Source organism: Gigantopelta aegis, chromosome 3 (genome assembly GCF_016097555.1).
Source record: "Gigantopelta aegis isolate Gae_Host chromosome 3, Gae_host_genome, whole genome shotgun sequence".
Taxonomy (NCBI): Eukaryota; Metazoa; Mollusca; class Gastropoda; order Neomphalida; family Peltospiridae; genus Gigantopelta; species Gigantopelta aegis.
The window spans coordinates 89759066-89778723 of record NC_054701.1 but is presented as its reverse complement, the minus strand read 5'-3'; the positions used below and the strand labels follow the sequence as shown (position 1 = coordinate 89778723).

Here is a 19658-nt window from a genome sequence, read left to right as displayed (position 1 = left end):
ATTGAACCACTTCGGTGGAACCATTCTCCGATTAGTTTTTTCCCGTCCCAACCAGTGTCCATCGACTGGTATATCGATAAGCGTGGTATAATATATGCTGCCATGTCCGTGAAAAATGCATGTAAAAACTCTCTTGTTACTGATGGAAAAATGTAGCAGATGTCCTCTGAAGACCACGAGTTAAAATTAGTAAATGTTTGACATTCAGTAGGAAATTATTAATTAACCAAAGTGCTCTAGTGGTGTCGTTAAACAAAAGAACCATTAACTTTCTATGTATTGCTAGCTTGAACAATGAAAAGTGAATTCGACACAAAACAAAATAAATCACAAACACATTTCCGCCATCACAATATTGCTTTATTTTTTGTTTAAACAGTACAAACAATATTGTTGGTTTATTCTAAATTAAATTTAATAAATTATTTACATCAATTTATCTACACAGTTCTTGTCTAGATATTAACACACCAAGTACAGCCGTCATGGAAATATGTCACCAAATCCACACGAGGTCACAACCATAAGATCTAGCCCCATGCTTATAAAACTTTTTGTTTACACTCCAGCCTCTGATAGAGTATTGAGTGTTTGACTTCATGGTAACGCCGTACAAATTACATGCATGTGGCGTAATTAAATATCTGAGTCTAGACTTTGAAGTTTTATAAACAAAGGCCCTGGGTATCTCCAGGATGTAGATCGCAATTATCCTGGACTACAATATTAAACAGGTAGGATTATTTCCCCATAACGTCACGTCTTAATTTCTACACTGTGTTACATACATGATATCCACTCTAAATGTATTTAATATGAAATACATTCAACAAGAGAGAAAGTATACACATTTACGGCTACTTCGTAATATTTCAATCAAATACGTAATTCGAAGCTGGTACTTTATTGTACCATCAAATAGGCCTATGTAATTACTTCTTTATATTGTTCGGTTGTTGTTTTTTAATATGTATAAAATATGTATATGTAATAAACGAGTAACATGACAAATCCATTTCGACAATCTTTACCTGGGTAATTTTGTAATCAACTATTACCAATCTCATTTGATCACAGTAGCAGACGCCAACCTATACCAGTTGGGTTCGAACCACGGACTTTCTGCAGAATAGTACCTGCAAAATCTCTACTAGCTACTACCAAAGGGATCACGTTATACCAACACCACACTATAATCCACCACCATACATCCCTTAAGTGGAGCTACGTCCAGGAGCTGTGGGTCGCGAGTACTATAACTACATCCTTGTGCTCAGAACACACCCAGTCCCAAGTCCCTAGTCCCTAGTCCCTACACCGGCTCCACATTTAACAGATAAACCAACCTCAACTGAGGGGATTTGAACCAGTGACGTTTTGTGTAAGAGTCGAGTACTCTACTAACTTATCCAATTGGACATTTTAAACTAGTTATTACATGTAGGAGCACTTTATACCAATATTTCTATAAAAGATAGATATGCATTTTGTACTTGTTCTCAGATATAAATAAATCAAGAAATGAAAAACAATGCCTCTATCATCTGGATTCTTTCCTCCCAACAGCTCCGGGTCCGCTACTAATATATCACCCGCCACCCACTAATTCTATCGTCATGTTCGACTCTTACCTCCCAACATTTCCCCCATAACGGTTAATGTTAACATGTTGAATTAAACACACCATCGATACCCGATTTATCCACAATCGCACAGATAATCCCATTTATTAACAAATAAGGGTTGTTCTACAGATAAGATATAGGGATAGTAGATGACTGTTTTTGACAGAAATCCCCAATACATTTTACATTTGTAGCTACCTGTAAAATATATTTGTCCAAATACGGAAAACGAAATAGGGAATGGACATTCAAAATGCAGAAACTGACATCATTTTTCATGCGATTATTTGGAAAACAAATGCATACTAGAATTTCTTTTTTAAAGCTTGTCTTCACAACGCACGTGCACACAAATGTTATTACGTATTAAAATTATCTATACTAAAAGAAAGGTATTCGCGGGTATAAAACAAATTTGGGTTACATATATTATGCGATTATATTTGAATCAGCAACGACAAAAGAGAAACATATTAGAAATGTTTTTGTATATACATAGCGAAATAGATATGCAATTCATATCGGTAGTGATATCATACAAATATCCATAAACATTTTTATTCGGGGAAAAAATTAGTGGGGATAAATTATAGTGGGCGCCTTTCAAGATATATGGAGAAGACAAACACCAATAATATTATGCGAAACCTGCTGATTGTAAAATGGCCTTTCGTTTATAAAATAGCCTTTTTGTGATCTCACAGTGCCGTGCAAAAACACTTTAACGACGATCTGATGTTGTTTAAAAGAACTTACGCGAGCTTTATGAATTAGGCCCTATATCTTTTAATTATCCCAAAATAAGGCATTTTCTTCAGACGGCAACCGACTGTGCTACCAACACCAGGACTATTAGAAACACACTGACTTTGCCGTAATCCATAATTTAGAATTTTAGCGACACACTGTAAGTTACGTGTAATTTAACGGTTAAATCACTGTAAATCGTCCTAACAACGAGTGTCAGTGTGTTTAAATGTTTCATGGCTGCAAGAAAAAAAAAAGTAATTCGGGGTCGAATTTACAAAGCGTGTTTTTCTTAACTGCAGGTGTTTAAGTATTATAAATATATATAGTATTAGTTATACGCGTGTAAGTCTAAAACAGGCTTCGTAAATTCGGTCTCTAATGTTTAGCTGGACATTAATTTATGGGCGTGGAGTTACAACATTTACTGTGCTTAAACACCCGAGTTTTAGACTTACACGCGTGGAGTTACAACATTTACTGTGCTTATTTACCCGAGTTTTAGACTTACACGCGTGGAGTTACAACATTTACTGTGCTTAAACACCCGAGTTTTAGACTTACACGCGTGGAGTTACAACATTTACTGTGCTTAAACACCCGAGTTTTGGACTTACACGCGTGGAGTTACAACATTTACTGTGCTTAAACACCCGAGTTTTAGACTGGTATATCAAAGGCCGTGGTATGTGCTATCCTGTCTGTGGGATGGTGCATATAAAAGATCCGTTGCTGCTAATCGGAAAGAGTATCCCATGAAGTGGCGACAGCGGGTTTCCTCTCTCAATATCTGTGTGGTCCTTAACCATATGTCCGACGCCATATAACCGTAATTAAATGTGTTGAGTGTGTCGTTAAATAAATCATTTCCTTCCTTCCTTCAAATAAGCTACAGTAACATATAAAACAGTTTAGCTGACTAGTTGACTACATAAACAGAACAATAATGCTTCTATCACCCGGACAGCCTCTCCATTGAAATATACACACTAATCTATCGCCCGTCACCCCTGGTTGTATTGTGAGATTGGACTCTTATCAGAAATGCGACATGGTAGAGTTTGGAAGTCACAATTGATATTCAGACTCGTTATTGTATGTAGCAACAAATTACTCAATGTGCTCTAGTCTATAAATGCATGTCTATGCAATGAGGTTGAAGCACATACCTGAGCCACAATACACACGTACCCAAACGGGAACACATAAATTATCACCATACACGTATAACGAAAAAACAAAATACATTTAACACTATACAGTTATAACAAAACTTTACGCAGATAACAAAAAGAAAACTTACATTTTTTAACTTTTTTGATATGTTACATAAATCAAAAGCTGTGCTGTACAAGACCAACTATCGTACGGATGCTGAGGTATTTGTGTCGAATATTGCACACCTGTACAATAACTGATATAACTTACGATCGTGCAGAAATAACTGCTCGTACTCCGTGAAAACAAATCCATAAAAGTCTGAACCATCGTACAATCACATAATTTACACACGGGGACCTAATACACAACTCTCTCTAAGGTTCGTTTAAGCAACATCACGTCGTCTTTGCAAGTGTGTTCGCATTGTACAGCCAGATCGCAAAGTTACTAGAGTTTAGTGAACCACTTTCGCAACTTTGCGATCTCGTATTTCAATGCAAAATAAATGTTGCTAAAGAGAGCTTGAGAGAGTTTAAAAGAGTTTTGTGAATTAGGCCCCAGATCGCCATTAGCGACCAAATATGACTCGTTCCTGTCTGCTGGTTAACACGATCTGTCAATCTACGTCAAATGGTCGAAATACTAGACTATTTCTGTTGTCAGTATTGAGAATATATAAACACTGTGTTACGCAGCACTGATGCTGTAGATGTATTATAGAATTACCCTGAGCTAGGTTAACGTTTTCTACAAGAACGTGTAATGAATATATTACGCATATGCCCAGAGGGTAACATGTTATTTAGTCCATCCTCCATAGCGCGCCACTGTGGTCCTCCTATATAATTAGCAAACTAGTTATCCCTCAAACGTTAGCACAAAGACCACCAGGTCGTAAAGAAGAAGCAATATGAAAACCATCCACAGAAAACAGTTCCTCCACATGGTCAATTAACATCGTGTAGACAATCCATCCAGTAATTAGCAACTGACGTGTAGGTCATGTAGAGAGTTAGGTTACCAGTCCATCCATAGCTAATTAATATTCACCGATGCTGCAGAGTCTATCATGGTTGTATAGCCATCAGTCTACAAGAAGTACGTTACACATAAACACAAGTTTTTAGTGTTTTTTTTATATTATGTAGCCTGCTAAGTCTATATGTTTAATATATTTTCTTTCAGTCAGACCATCGCTTGTGAAATCGAACTTCACTCTTACAGATTCGGGTTTCTTATCTGTGATGATCTAGCTGATAGATACTGCATCTAGTGCAATACACCACAGTACTTATGCTTCTCACATTGTGATGTCTTAACAATGTGTGAACAAAGGTACTTGTCTACACAATGCAGGCCAGTGGAATATTTCTCATGGCGACATATGCTCTCAATGTGCCAGCATGGGCTGTCAAATAGCCATTCCTTTAGTTGTTCACTGTGTCTACATAAAGCGTTACCATTCCTTATTCCCTGAACTAGCCTGATGTCTTGCCTATTTCGATCTGGACCAGCAGACACTGTTGCATGATCTTTCATCTACTTCTAGATGAAGTCTATACAAACAATCTTCTTTTCTTGGGCTTGCCGTTCCGTCGTCTGGTCAGTTTTAACAGCTTCTTAAAGCGTTTCAGTTTTTGTTTTTCTTTGCTCGTCAGCTTGTCTCTTTCTCTTGTTACGATTTTAGCGAGGTAATTTTTTTCTTTCAATGATAAAAGTCTCGCCTTGCTTTCTCTTATAAGTTTTTTCACAACACGTCTTTCTTCTCTGGTTAGGGTCCACTCTTTTGACTTCCGGTTTATAATTTTCACAATTCTACGCTCGGTTTTCAACAGCTTCTTTTCAAGATCTAAAATATCAAAACCATACCGAATTGACGTATGAATAAAATAGACTGAACTGACTTATGAATAAAACCATACTGAATTGACTTAGGAATAAAACCATACTGAATTGACTTAGGAATAAAAACATAATGAATTGACTTAGGAATAAAAACATACTGAATTGATCAGAATTACTTAGGAATGCAAACAAGCCAGATAGATTAAAACAATAAAAATAAGGCTATTCCAAAAATAGAAACCAATTGAAAAATGACAATACAAATATGATTATTGAATGTGTGCCATACGTAAATGCTAATCCTTAGCCATGCTCAATCATTTAAGTACTGTTATATTTTGCTAATGATTAGATTATAATCATATATTTGGTATGATTCAATCAAATCTGTAAGTACCATCATTTATATAATAGTTTTATAGTTCATACAAACGTGTTTATGCAAAATAAACAATTTCCACTTTCAAAGAACATGACGGTTTATGCAAACCTTTGGTTCCCTTCCGTTTCCTCCTTGAAGGATTTCGTTTCTTCTTTCTTTTGGGGAGTTTTAGCGAGCGTTCACTGTCGCCATCGCCGTGCTCTTTACTTCGTCGGGGTCTATCTGTGTCGGTCTTTATTACTGAAAGTAGAAAGCATGTAGTATTATTTTACAAGTACACAAGTACGTGTATATATCCGTGGTGTCATTTATACAAGACACATGTACAGAAGCACTTATAGCTGAGGTGTTTTATATACTGAACTAAAACTATAAACACACCATAAACGGATTTTAATTTATTATACAATGAAATCATGATCACATCGTCTGATAGATTTTATCAATTTATTTATCGGCTTTATTGGTATGTTTTTAATTCATTCAAAATAACAAAATAGACTACATTTAATGGCTGTTCTATCTTAGTCTAATTATGGTGTTAGTTCTGGTGATAATACTCACAAGAAAACAAAAATAATTGTATAGATTGGGACACACAGTTCATAATACACCAAGAGCAAGTTCTGACTTCAGTCATACTTAACAGTGTGTTTATGTTTGTGTGTTCATGTTTGTTCGTACCGGTTTGTGCGTACGTGTTTACGTTATATGTTTGTGCGTACGTGTTTACATGTATGTGTCTGTGCGTATGTTTTTCACGTGTACGTGTCTGTTTGTACGTATTTGTATTAACGTATTTCCGTGTACATATTTGAATTTACATATTTGTATTGACGTGTATATACTTACGACTGTGTTCACAGAGGGAGCCGGTATACCCAGAAATGCAGTTACATCTGTTAGGTCCCACACAGACACCGTTGTTTTTACACAGCGGAACACAGTAATCTGGAAATTAACAAAAACACCTCACACTGGAATCCCAAGTCAATATAAACGATAATCAAGTAAGTTATAATGTTTCGACAATCTATAATGAACTACTTTGGCCGTGAATTGGATTGGATAACATATTAACGTGCCTATATCCAGTTAAGATTCAAGCACGTCTCTCCCGGGCACAATCTCTAACTTTGCCAGTGAATTGGAATAACAATTAGTGAAAAGGATAATATAATTTGTTTTAATTAAAACGTTAACTAGCCAAAAATAAAAAGGAATTGACTGCTTGGCCGAATATTATTTGTATAATTTGGAGCATTTTAGGACAATCCAAAAATAAATGAGAGAAAGAAGAGACTGTTTAATAGTATAGAAAAAAAAGTAATTTTGACATAAAATTTTGAAAGAAAGTCTAAAAGTTTAAAGTCCGATATATATATATGTCCACGTGTGTGGCCTCGTTAAGGCCGTTAAGGTGCACAGCTTGTAGGGACGAGATGGGTTGCATCCCGTCAAGAAAACACCTAGAGTGAAAGTCGTGAGATGTGGAAGGTGTAGTGCTGTGTGGAAATGCAGTTCTTGATAAGCCGGATACGTCTGAACAAGAGAGTATCAGACTAGCATGTAGTTCAGTCGTCATGGTTGGTATAGGGGTGCGGACGGGCCCGGCTCCGGATAATACGAGATGGTACCAGTATTAAACAAAGTAAAGACCAAAAATAAAAGAGTAGTAGGGGTCGATCCCGCTTGCTATTTCTTCTTAGAGTGGGGCGGTCAATCTTCCAGTGCTGCTAGGACAGACTCGGACATGTAGAGACTAAACGCGAACAACCGTGGCGTTCTGCAGAATGGCCGTCATACGAGTCAACGAAAAACTTGTCGACAAATGTCAGCCGAAAAAAATGACGTGGAGGCAAGGAATCTCGCTTTTTAAAAAAAGGAATCCAACCTAGTGGTGCAGGTTATCTAAACGAGAAGCGTCCTAGCTTTCAATCAGTTCCAATGGCCGCATACATCCCAGTAGAAAACTCCATTTCGCTGACAAAAACAACACAAATGGAGGATTCCCAAGTCGAACAAGCAAAAGCACGTGCAGTGTGTACAGGCGAAACAAATACGTCTTACCGCGGCGAGCTCCACACTGGGAATGACTTAGGTATTAATCGGCTGTAGTTCCACCACAGACAACCAGGAAGGATGTGTCGTCCTCGGGAGTTACTGCCCTTGACACGAAGCATCGGATCTGTCTGTGATTCATGGGGGCTAAGAAGGCATACCGTCACAACCTTGTCAAACATCGTTTGGACTCTTTCTTATACAAAGATACGACTTGTAGATCCGATTCTACTTCCAATTATGCTGTACAGCGATGATAACCAGGACAAACGCTTCTCATCTAAAGACATGCCATGTCAGTGTCTGAATCGGCCACACAGTCTGTACATCAGTTCTACGTTTGCTTAGAAAATGGCTACCCAAAAACACTGTTCTCCACACGTTCTTATTTACAGAACGAGATCTAGATTTATGTCACTGGAGCAAAATATATAACTAATCAATTGATTGAACACTATTTGTGTATATTCTATTCTTGGCAGTCTTGTCACAGAGGTAACAGAGTTAAACAGACACATAAAAACCCCATGTCTAACATCGAAAAGCAGGTTTCAGTCAATTGAAACATAAAATACGGATAGTATATTTGCATAGGCAATACTTTCTATGTTCTTGTTGGAAATACCTACAAGATATGCATTGTTAATTATAATTACTAATGTAATAAAAGCAGGTCTGCCTGGTGCAATAAGTGTATATGACACAATGTGAGTCGCATTGGGGTTCTTTCTCACTTGTTACAGTGTGGTGCTACAGTATTTACACTTACTGTATTCACAGGCGTCGCCATAGAATCCCTGGAGACAATGACAGTAGCCTTCTGGTAAACATCGACCTCCGTTTTGACATGGCCGCCCGCACACCTCTGAAATACACCAATATCAATAATGATATTGAAAAAGCTTATGTGATTATGGTACCAGAGTACCTGGGACCTAATTCACTAAACTCTCGCAACTTTGCGATCTCGCAGTGCAATCCTAAAAGGCTTATAAAGAGGTTGCTTTGTTGTCTAGCAGAGCCTAAGAGACCTTTGCGAATTAGGCCACGGGTACGTAATGTATACAAAACTCGTGACTAGTAATACGAGAGTTTATTACACACAAATACATATATTTAATCTATAATTCCAGAGAAATATAACCTAAATATAGAAAATGTCACTGAATATTGTATTAGGGTAGAATTTAATACCCATGTGCTATGACAAAATTAAAAGGAATAATGGATGACTACTTGATGTTGTCTGGAATGAACACTGTCAAGTTACAATTGTTTTTGGTGCACAAACAAAGGTCTGGTGTTTTGTGGAATAGAGAAAATAATATGATTATACTAATGTTTCAGTTTACCTTTTTCGCAGTGTTTCCCTAAATACCCCGGCGGACATGCGCAGACCTCTGGGGAGACGCAGGTTCCGTTGTTCTGACACGATGGATTGCACATGGCTGAAATTTAATAAGTAGAACAACGTCCAGTTAGTAGACTATAAACCAAAATGGTACATTACCAATTACAATGACACTGGCACAGTCCGTCCGTGTCAGGTTCATTTGTAAAGTGGATTTAATAATTGGTGATGAAAGTAAACAGAATATACCTTCTTGGTACAGAAATCTTTACGTATTATGACTTCTGAGTCAGCATTAACAAAAGCCCAACACAATATTGTTATCACGTAATATATGTCAAACGGTTTGCACTTTTTGTTGATGTTGCTTTATCCGTGGAAGGTTTGTCGGTGAAGTTACCTTTTCTGTAAATTTTAAATAAGAGCTAAACTCAAAACAAGGCGGAAATCGTCTATAGCTCACCGTCCACAATTTCTTCTGAGGCTACAACTAGTGAATGCGATCAAAGGGAAGCCTAGTGAATGCCGTCGTTATTCTAGTTTTAATGCTCAAAACGTGATAAGCTCAAACACCGTTATCTCGAACATTGTAATCTCGAAAGTCCAGGATATCTTGAGGTTGAGACAGGGTATGGCATAATCTTCTATCAGTTTATAATTCCTGTTTATTTCAAACTACGGATACCCCGACTTTGTCGGTTCGTTATATCAACGTTTACTCCAAATGTGACTAGTGTTTGACGACACGTATTATATATATATATATATATATATATATATATATATATATATATATATATATATATATATATATATATATATATATATATATATATATTATCAAGGGTTTAGGAAGGTCCTGTACTGTGTTTGTGTATATACACACATGACACATTGTTGCAATTGTGTAATATTTGTTCGGATAGTTTCTCCTCTCGTACTCTGGTCACCTTCTAGAACTTGAATATATTTGATAGACAATAGCCACTGTTTAAACACTGTTAAAATGTCAAGATAAGATAATGACAAAACACAGCCTTAAATATATATATATATATATATATATATATATATATATATATATATATATATATATATATATATACATGCATATACATGTATATATGTATAGGCCTATGTATATATATGTATATATATATATGTGTGTATGTGTATATATATATATATATATATATATATATATATATATATATATATATATATATATATATATATATATGTATATATATATATATATATATATATATATATATATATATATATATATATATATATATATTGTTGACAAATGGAATAGGCTTCACTTTAATTTCAAAAATGAACACAATGCCATAATGCCATAACGACAAAATCACAGTCTTAAATAATCAATAATATTTTGCCGGCAGATGAGATAGGCTTCAGTTTAATTTATCATAAACTGTTCAGCATTGATACGCATTATATATTATTACATAAATATTAATTTAGGTCTAGCAACATTGTTCATCTCTGAAAGAAACATAATGAGTTAACACAATCAGCAAAAAAGCCATTAATGTATTTGTGCACAAAACAGAGCCCATGAGAAATTTATATAAAGCTTTTTGTTTAACTACAACATACTTGCACACATAAAGTCATAATTATTATACACAAACCCTCTACTTTGCAAGTCACAAAAACACACGACCTGTTAGCATTGACGTGAAAACTGATTTTTATTACAAAGCCAAAAAGAATTAAGTCGAACAACAAACAAACAAAAACAAAAAACCATCAAATCTTGTTTCTGTGAGCTGTGAAAACGGACAGGCAAGTAATGTGGATCTAGGAATATAACCAATCGGAACTTTGTTTCAGTCTAAAGCGTGTTATAGGTCAAGCTGTCTCCTGACACCAGCCCCGAGTTCAGTCAGCGAACGTTTCGCTATCGTTCGCGAACTATTTGATTGGTTCCCGGCGTGGCCATTTGGTTTACCGTGAAGCGCATAAAACAGTTTTAGCGGACGTTTTTCTGCTCAGTGTGGCTGAACTCCGCCCAGGTAAGCAGCCTAGTGTCTGTCATTCGGTAGAGTGACACCCACGTGATTTGCGCGTAACGAAACTGAAAGTAAGCGTTATATAAGCCGAGTCTAGTGTGGCGTTATATTGACGGTGTGACGGAATCTGAGGCGCTCGGCGGTATTCGTCAATGGACGGGTGGTCATGCATAGTCGGCAAATGTTCAGAATGTACATCGGAGTGCATCTGGTTTAAGTGACATTAACCCAACTGAAGGGAATCGGTGTCTACAATTCTGTCTGCTACAAGAATATGTTTAAGACGCAGTATGATTTGTTTGCAAGGAACACAAATTAAGACGAAGATTTGTTTTATAACATTAACTCAATGGAAGTGGCGGTCTTCCTAAAGACGAGCACCTGATAGTGGATCATGGAAGCAATCACGACTTTGTCAAACATCCTTTTGACTGCCTTATGAAGAGATACGATTTTGATATCGGAATATGGTTTTGTCGTTCAGATTAACTAACTAGAATCGATGGCTGCTATTCTTTATTCTAGGGACACGTGTTTTAGACGCATTAAGATCCGTCTATTAGGAGCGCGTTTTGAGACGAAGTATAATTAGGTGTTATATGTTTTGGCGGAGGAATTGTTTTTATTCAGAGAGAGAGAGAGAGAGAGAGAGAGAGAGAGAGAGAGAGAGAGAGAGAGACAGACGAACACACCCTATCTGACAATGTTACGTAGGAACAAGACGAAAAACAATAAGGGAGTTCCATATCGATGACCACAGATCGAAGCCAATGTCTGGAATGCATCCGCGAGTTAGTCTTGGAGATCTCCCTCCCGCGCTGTGTCTCCTACAATTAAGGAAGGGATAGCTAACCATGAAAATACATTCCTGGCACGTTGTATCCACAAGTTGCCCGTCAATAGGGCTGAGTTTTAACTAAGAACAGCATGATGAATCAGCTGGGATAGGTGATGAAAGTACTATGAATAACGATAGACTGCAGACTTGTTTCATGTTTACACCACTTAACCAAGTCAAACCTGCAATGGCTTGCTACGAGTTACTAATGTTGAAACCTGACAGAAATTAGCCAAGGTGGCTTGTAGATGTTAACGTGTAGGTGTATATGTATGCTGATGAGACGCTTGTTTTATGGTAATTGTATGATGGCGATTTCAATCAGTCAATAAACAATTACTAGTATTCTTAGTGTAATATATTTGAACCAACATTTTCCTCAAGGACCTGACTATTTCAAAAAATCTGTAAACTTTTGAATAATATAGCACACGTTAAAACCATGTTATTCTTGTTGTTACTACAACATTAATTTTGTTTTTACTTTTGAATGCTATAGCACATGCTATAAACATTTTATTTATTTTTACTATTCAATGTACATGTAATAGCACATGCTACAATTATATATATGGGTTTTTTCACCAAAATTAGTACAGTTCGGTGAATGCATGTAATGGGTCCTTAATACTTGCAATATTATGACAGCAACAGGTCAATCGTTTAAAGCAGGGTAGTTAGTATTGCATTCTCCGAGAAATGCTGGGCAAACATTATTCACGACGTCAAAAACGAATCATTGCCATGTTTACAGTTATGTCGTGTTTAGAAATAAAAATAAGGCACAAAAGAAGCAAGTCAGCATTAGTCCGTAATATCAATGATTCATACAGGTGGAGGAGGGGGAATGGGAGAGTAACCATTGAGCACATAAAGTGTGACGAATATAGTTTCAATAGCCTTTCATAATTATTGCACAAATTAAAGAATACTCACCTTCCCTACAACAATATATTTTATAAACGTCCAGTTTAAATATTTACAAATCACGTTAATGATCAAATGGGGTTTTAGCTTTTCTTTTTCTGTAGGAAAACGGTTAGGCTGGATTTAAGCATTTAACAGTAGAACATTATTTTACCAATGAGTTCCGTATCTGATTTTATCAAATTATTTTTATCTTCAACTAATCTCCATATATGGCGGCTTACGTGATAGGCGACATGTCATGTTCTATGCAGTGAGATTACAGATTTGAACATTTAAAAATGTACGTAATATAGTTTATTGTCAAAACGTTTGTTATTTCAGACTGAGATAATATGTATAGCAAATCAGAAAAAAGAATTTCTTTTTCTTTTTCAGTTGTATGTCAAGCATACTCAATTATAGCCAATTAGAAAGCTAGGATCATCAAGTTTATGTAACCTGAATACTAGTTCTAGTACTGGTATTTTGAAATTTAAGCACATTTACATTTATCTACTTTGTTTAACATAATTTTACTTTGAACCAGCGATAATATGGCCGATGTATATTTGTTGTGTCTCGGGTTCGATAGACTTTCATTTATTCATTCATTCAAATCAACAGCTATACTTTGGAAGCATATACTATTTTATCTATGCAGTTTAACATAATTTTAGTTTAAACCAGCAACATAATGGCCGATATATATTTGTTGTGTCTGGGTTTCGTTATTCATTCATTCATTAAAATCAACAACCCATATTAGCTATACTTTGGAAGCATATATTAATTTATCTACGCGGTGTACTTAATTTTTGTTGAAATCAGCAAATCTAATAGTATATATATATTTGTTGTGTCTGGTTATCGTTAGACTTCATTCGTTCAATCAAATCAGCAACCCATGGCAGCTATATTTTGGAAGCATATATAATATATATTAAAGGTCCGCGAATTAGCAGCGCCTTAAAGCCAGCCAATCGGTTAGTATTACGTGTGTGTGTGGCTCGTGCTATGGTGGTGGAGTTGCATGCTGACATGCCTGACATGCACAGCCCTACCAATACTGCAGAACTTCCCGTGAAATCCTTGTCGACATTCGCAAATACCCAGTTCATTACACATGCCGCCATTTTCACACTCGGATTTGCATAGCGACGTCGTCACTGCAGAGAAAGCAGAAGAAATTACGTCAGTCGGGCAACGAAATAGGAAGTGAGGTGACAATATTCGATCAAGAATTTTTTTTTTTTTTTTTTTTTTTTTTTTTTAATCAAGCCCAGTCATGACGAATGGTCGATCTTTGTACTATTTCATATAAACATCTTTATTATATATTTTTTTTTTTTTTTTTTTTTTTTTTTTTTTAGGGGGTTTTATAGGGGTGGGGGTGTTTAAATTTTGGGGCGCATTTTTTATTATTATTATTATTATTATTATTATTATTATTTATTTATTTATTTTGCGTGTTTTGAACGTAAGAGCATTAGGGTCAAATGAAAAAATAACTCGAAATTATGCGTTATTGATTTCGGATTTTAATATTATCTATACTTAAAGATAAAGGTGGGGTTAGATAGCGTATTTGTATAATAAAATTAATAATAATAATAATAATAATGGTTCATTAAACAATAATCACCGTATTATATTTATATGAAACTTATCAGTCGAGGCTTTGTAAATCTGTCTACAATGGCATGTCAAAGCCTATAGCATGGACACAACAATATAATGACATTTCGCAGAGGCCTAAGAAAAACCGTCAGCTGACATTGAATCTACTTTTAATGAGAAATTAGATGACAAACTTGAAAAGAGTTTAAGCTACCTGCTAACAAATGTTTACTTCTCCTCTAACACATGTTTCCTTCTTTTCAAATTAAAACCCTTAAGGAGCTCAATGGCTATTTTGTGCATGGTCCCAAGAACTCTGATGATAGTGTTTGATAAAGCAGCTATTAAGTAAGCGAATTGTGTGCAAATCCGCTTAATAGAAAATATAACTGCTGGAATTTTGGGCGTGATGAAAATTTAATAAAAAATTATTTGATACATTATCATTAAAATGTCGTTGAGCGATAAATCATTATTAAAATATCGGTGCGTGACAAATTAGTTATCAGAATTCAGCCTTGATCAACTGACAAAGTAGAATGATAACGCAGAGGGTAGCCACTGATAACGATTGTATGACGTATAGAAGATATCATCCTTCAAACAGTGGGCAATATGGCGGGAGTCTGTATACGTTTAGTGTCAGTGTAACAGATAACGTCATCGGCGGAACAGGGATCATCAACAAGAGTTATGGCCAAATTAAAGTTGTAGCAGAACAAACAAAACCATAAAATAATTCCAAACGTTTGCGGTCATTAATGTCTCGCTGTAACGCCACAAATAGGTTCCGTTGACGAGAGCACGTGCACGCTCCCAGACAGAATGGACCGGTGCCAAGACCAAAACTGAAGCCATGTTAATTCAGAAGAAAAATTTTTACCAGACTATGTCTTCTTCTTCTTCTTCTTCTTGGAAAATGAACATTTAAATCGCATGTTCAAGGCTTTGAAGTAAACAACAAAAACATACTTGATGATGAAGTGTGTGCATATTTTTAGTGAGTTTTTTTTTTTAAATATAATTTTTTACATGATTTTTTTTAACAAGAGTTACTCCAGAAATGATCACTTGGGTTATAAACGGGTGAGGTTGTTCCAAGACTGGGCGACTGAAGTTTATGTGCACTGGAACTTCCAACATTTATCTCTTGGGGGATATTGTTGGGTGGAGGATTTTATCGAGATGGGATGAAAATATTAAAATATTGTCTTAGCTTTTACAATATTGCAGCGTAGCAGCGTCAGTAGGTGTGCGTGTGCGTGTATGTGTGCGTGTGTGTGTTGTCGTTGCTGTTGTTGTTTTGTCTTTATAAGAATTGTTATAGAAAGTATTACGTAATGGCAACGGGGTAGGGGGTGGTATTGTACATCCAAATAATTTTATTTTAATGTGTGATGAGTTTGTGAAATATTTTAGAATATATACAATGTACATACTGATGTCAAATTATTTTATTTTCTATGGATATTGAAAACAAATGCCTCCCATGCCATACTTTAGGTATCCACCCGACATCCCCACTCTTATCCAATATGATGTTGTTTTGGAACAGACCCTGTATATAATACCTAAATCCACACGTATTTATCTGTTTACCTGTCTGTCTGTTTAGCGTCTTCACTACACTTTCACTGCCCACGCACGCCAATCTGTATGCTATTTTTCAACGCCTTCTTAATACAAACTTTCATTACGTGATCAATCAACTTTAAAATAGAGAAAGTTTTTAACTTCAACGTTAATGACATTATTCATTTTGGTTTCAATCCCAGGTGCCCGTATGAAGCATCGGTGTTCTAGATAAGACAAACGTTATCATTGTACAGGTAGAAAGTAGCTTTCTTTTATCTCTTTTTTATTCACTACTTAAACCTCTTCAAGATGTTGCCATCAGCTTCCGCTTATCGTCTCTCTGTATAATCCGTATCTTTGAAAACGCCGAATTTTGATAAAAGTAAAATAAAAGACCGCTTGTCTGTCGAGTTTATTTACCACACTAAAACAAACAAAAAACACTATGTAAACAACCAGTGTCAAAGTTGGTATCTGTGTTTCTATTTCAGTGATTTATGAGATTAAAAGGTCAGGTTCTGCCAGTTACTTCGGGTGCAATGGTCTGAAAAAGAAGGATTAGCGAGTTTGTGAGAGGGGTAGAATCGAAACAAGTAGATATGGTAGTTTCAGAATTTTAAAACATTTACTGAAATATTGAATGGAAAGATTAAGGTTGGCCCTTTTTTCTGGATGGCGTTGGCTCCCAGAAACATCTATTTTTGGCATTGGGCACATTCTAGTAAATTATGGATTTTTTCTTTAGTGTTTTTTGTTTTCTGTTTAAATATGCAGCTGCGAGCAATAGTGATATTTCTTGACTGTTTAGCTATCGACGTCACGGACATGCGCGCAAAAAAAGAGTTGAATGACGTACGTGATTACGTTTATAAATTGTATCTGAATATATAAGTATGCGGCCAAGGCACTGCGGATTTTGTATACAATACGTATACGCATACGCATACGCATACGGCTTGCGCCAACTGTAATTTGTGCCTTGATTAATCACTTTGGTTTGATCGGTCCACATTTGCGCTTGCGTACTTTAAACAAAGTTTAACATGACGGACGAAAAGATTTTAACAGACGATTAAGACAAAACTCTCATGGTATTTGGTTGTACCATTTTTGTTGGCAAATATGCAGACATTTCCTTAGATCTGTAAAATGCTTTGAAATGAGTCTAACGATAATTGTTTAATGATTGAATGAGCCAGGTGGGAAATGTAATTTTGTATTCGTTGGTAGCTCAGTTGGGAAAATACTTGATGTGAGTCTTTCACCAATTAAAATCTTTGTTTCAAACGTGTACATAATTATAAACACGCATGCTGACATGTAATCTGTCAACCCTTCCCTATTTACAATCTTTTCGTCTGCTGTAACAAGAAATAAAAACTACATTACGACGTATTTGTGTATATAACTTTCCAAATGAATTCGCCATTGTTACCATTTATAGACCACAGGAAAATAGGACATCACCTTGCCGCTTGGCTATCCTCTCCTCTCGATTAACTGGAGGCATAAGCGTAAAATTATTATTAACTGTTGAGATCCAGCCGACATCATTTAAAAGGAGAACTACACATGCATCTACACAGAATGAATTAAAATGCTATATCCGGAATATTTTGACCTTTACCTTTGTTCGTTTGTTGTTTTTGTTATGTTTTGTTTTTGTTTTAAGTTATATTGGTTAAACGTTTGTTTCTCAATATTTAAATTAGTCATATAATAGTATAAATTATAATGTAGACAAAGAAAATAACATTCAGTTTCCCTTAAAAAATTCAAAATATTCATATACAAGGGAAAGTGTATATTTAAATTATACGTCAACATATGTAACGATGAATTTGATTGAACATTCACTAAATTATGTCTGTCTATACCGTCAGATAGACTGGTAGTGGTAGATTGTAAAGCAAGCCAATCTCGGTTAACCGCTGGGTTGTGACATTTCACCGAGGCAGTAGACTGCGGCACCGTAATCCACTTGTAACGGTCTGCAGGATTAGTTTATCCTGTCTATTAATAGAACCGGTCTCGGTGATATAGGGGCTATCGCTGATTATGCCATTGCACTCAATGCTGGTAGGTACTGGGTTCACATACTGGCAACGACTTCTACGCAGACTGTTTTTAACGGCTCAATGGCTATTTATAATCGACACACTAAAAACTGATTGTTCTCCAGGCTCGGATTTGCAAGACGTGGTACTTCTTTACAATCTACCACTACCAGTCTATCTGACGGTATAGACAGACATAATTTAGATATGTTCCTTCCTTTATAGACTGGTTTAGTCTTCCTTGTGGGTTGGTTGATTTACTGACAGCAACAGGCTATGTTCTCTTTGTTGTTGGAAATCTAGCTGGTACATTTCAAAGTGTGATGTGTAAATGCACACATCAGCGTTCACAACACTGCTAGAAGCAGATACATTTTAGTTCGTATTCAACGGGATCAGACAAGAATTTAGTTAATTACTCGTGAGATGTTGACTGACAGGTCGATACTGACGTCAGACCGAAGTTCAGGTCACGTGGTTTGCCAGCAGACGGCTATAATTGTGTTCATTAGTTTAAAATAATGTGTCTTATTTTTATGTCTTCTGATTTTTGTTATACTGGTCACAAACAGAATATTGTACTCCGATTAAATACATACCATTGTAAATAAACATGAAAGTACATTTTAGACCTTCATTCAGAAATAGAATATGAACTGTATACACTCGTGAAGGAGCAATTTAAAGTAAGTTTACTATACTGGTTTTTAATGAGTACATTAAAATTATTATGTTGGCAAGTTAGATACCATTTAAATTTTATGCACGGGATACATAAAATAATTTTATGTCCGAATCAACACGTTTTTCCAAACCACCGTATAGATGCAAAACATACGGGGTTTTGTTCTATCTCGAGAATATGTTTTCTTTTTAATTCACATGGGAAAAGAGAGGCAGTTAGTTAACATGAGCCAGGAGACATGTTTGACATTTCTGTGATTTTTAAAATGAAGTTTGCAACATACATCCACACACACACACACACACACACACACACACACACACACACACACACACACACACATCCAATGCTCTTTAACCGTTTAGAATATTATATTTTTTTTAAAACTAAATATTTCTTACGAGTGCGCTTTTAGCTGATATACATTAATTAAAAAATAAAGTTTACGGTATTTTATATTCTCTACAGACCAATCGGGGGAGGAGTGTAAAGGTCTCAGTCTTTATTAAAGTCTGGAGTCTAGACAGTAAAGCCTAAACGGTTTTATAAACACACAGAACTGGAGAACTTTATTTTCTTGGATATACTGCAGGAGACAATGTATTTTAAAATCTTGGGTAACTCGGTTCACGTACTTTTCACCCAGGTAACCGATTGTTTGGTTACACAAATTATATTTCCGTAGCGAATATAGTAATGATGCTCTTTAACTTTGTAACGGTTAATTACAGAATGTCACGATTCACCACGTAACCAATTGGCA

The 19658-nt window shown here is 35.8% G+C and overlaps 1 protein-coding gene across 2 annotated transcripts in view; it reads right to left on the bottom strand.

The window, feature by feature from the left end:
• Positions 1–344: 344 nt before the first annotated feature.
• The window catches only part of LOC121369299 (wnt inhibitory factor 1-like), an 82025-nt gene continuing 62711 nt past the window's right edge, over positions 345–19658 (bottom strand). The window contains exons 5-10 of one of the 2 annotated variants that reach the window (XM_041494267.1): positions 14023–14127; positions 9174–9269; positions 8591–8686; positions 6613–6711; positions 5869–6000; positions 345–5382 (exon numbers count right to left, since the gene is read on the bottom strand). In XM_041494267.1, coding sequence (XP_041350201.1) covers positions 5090–5382; positions 5869–6000; positions 6613–6711; positions 8591–8686; positions 9174–9269; positions 14023–14127 — 821 coding nt within the window. In that variant the 3' untranslated portion in view covers positions 345–5089. The remainder of the gene's footprint in view (positions 5383–5868; positions 6001–6612; positions 6712–8590; positions 8687–9173; positions 9270–14022; positions 14128–19658) is intronic. The other variant, XM_041494268.1, reaches the window with a different exon arrangement.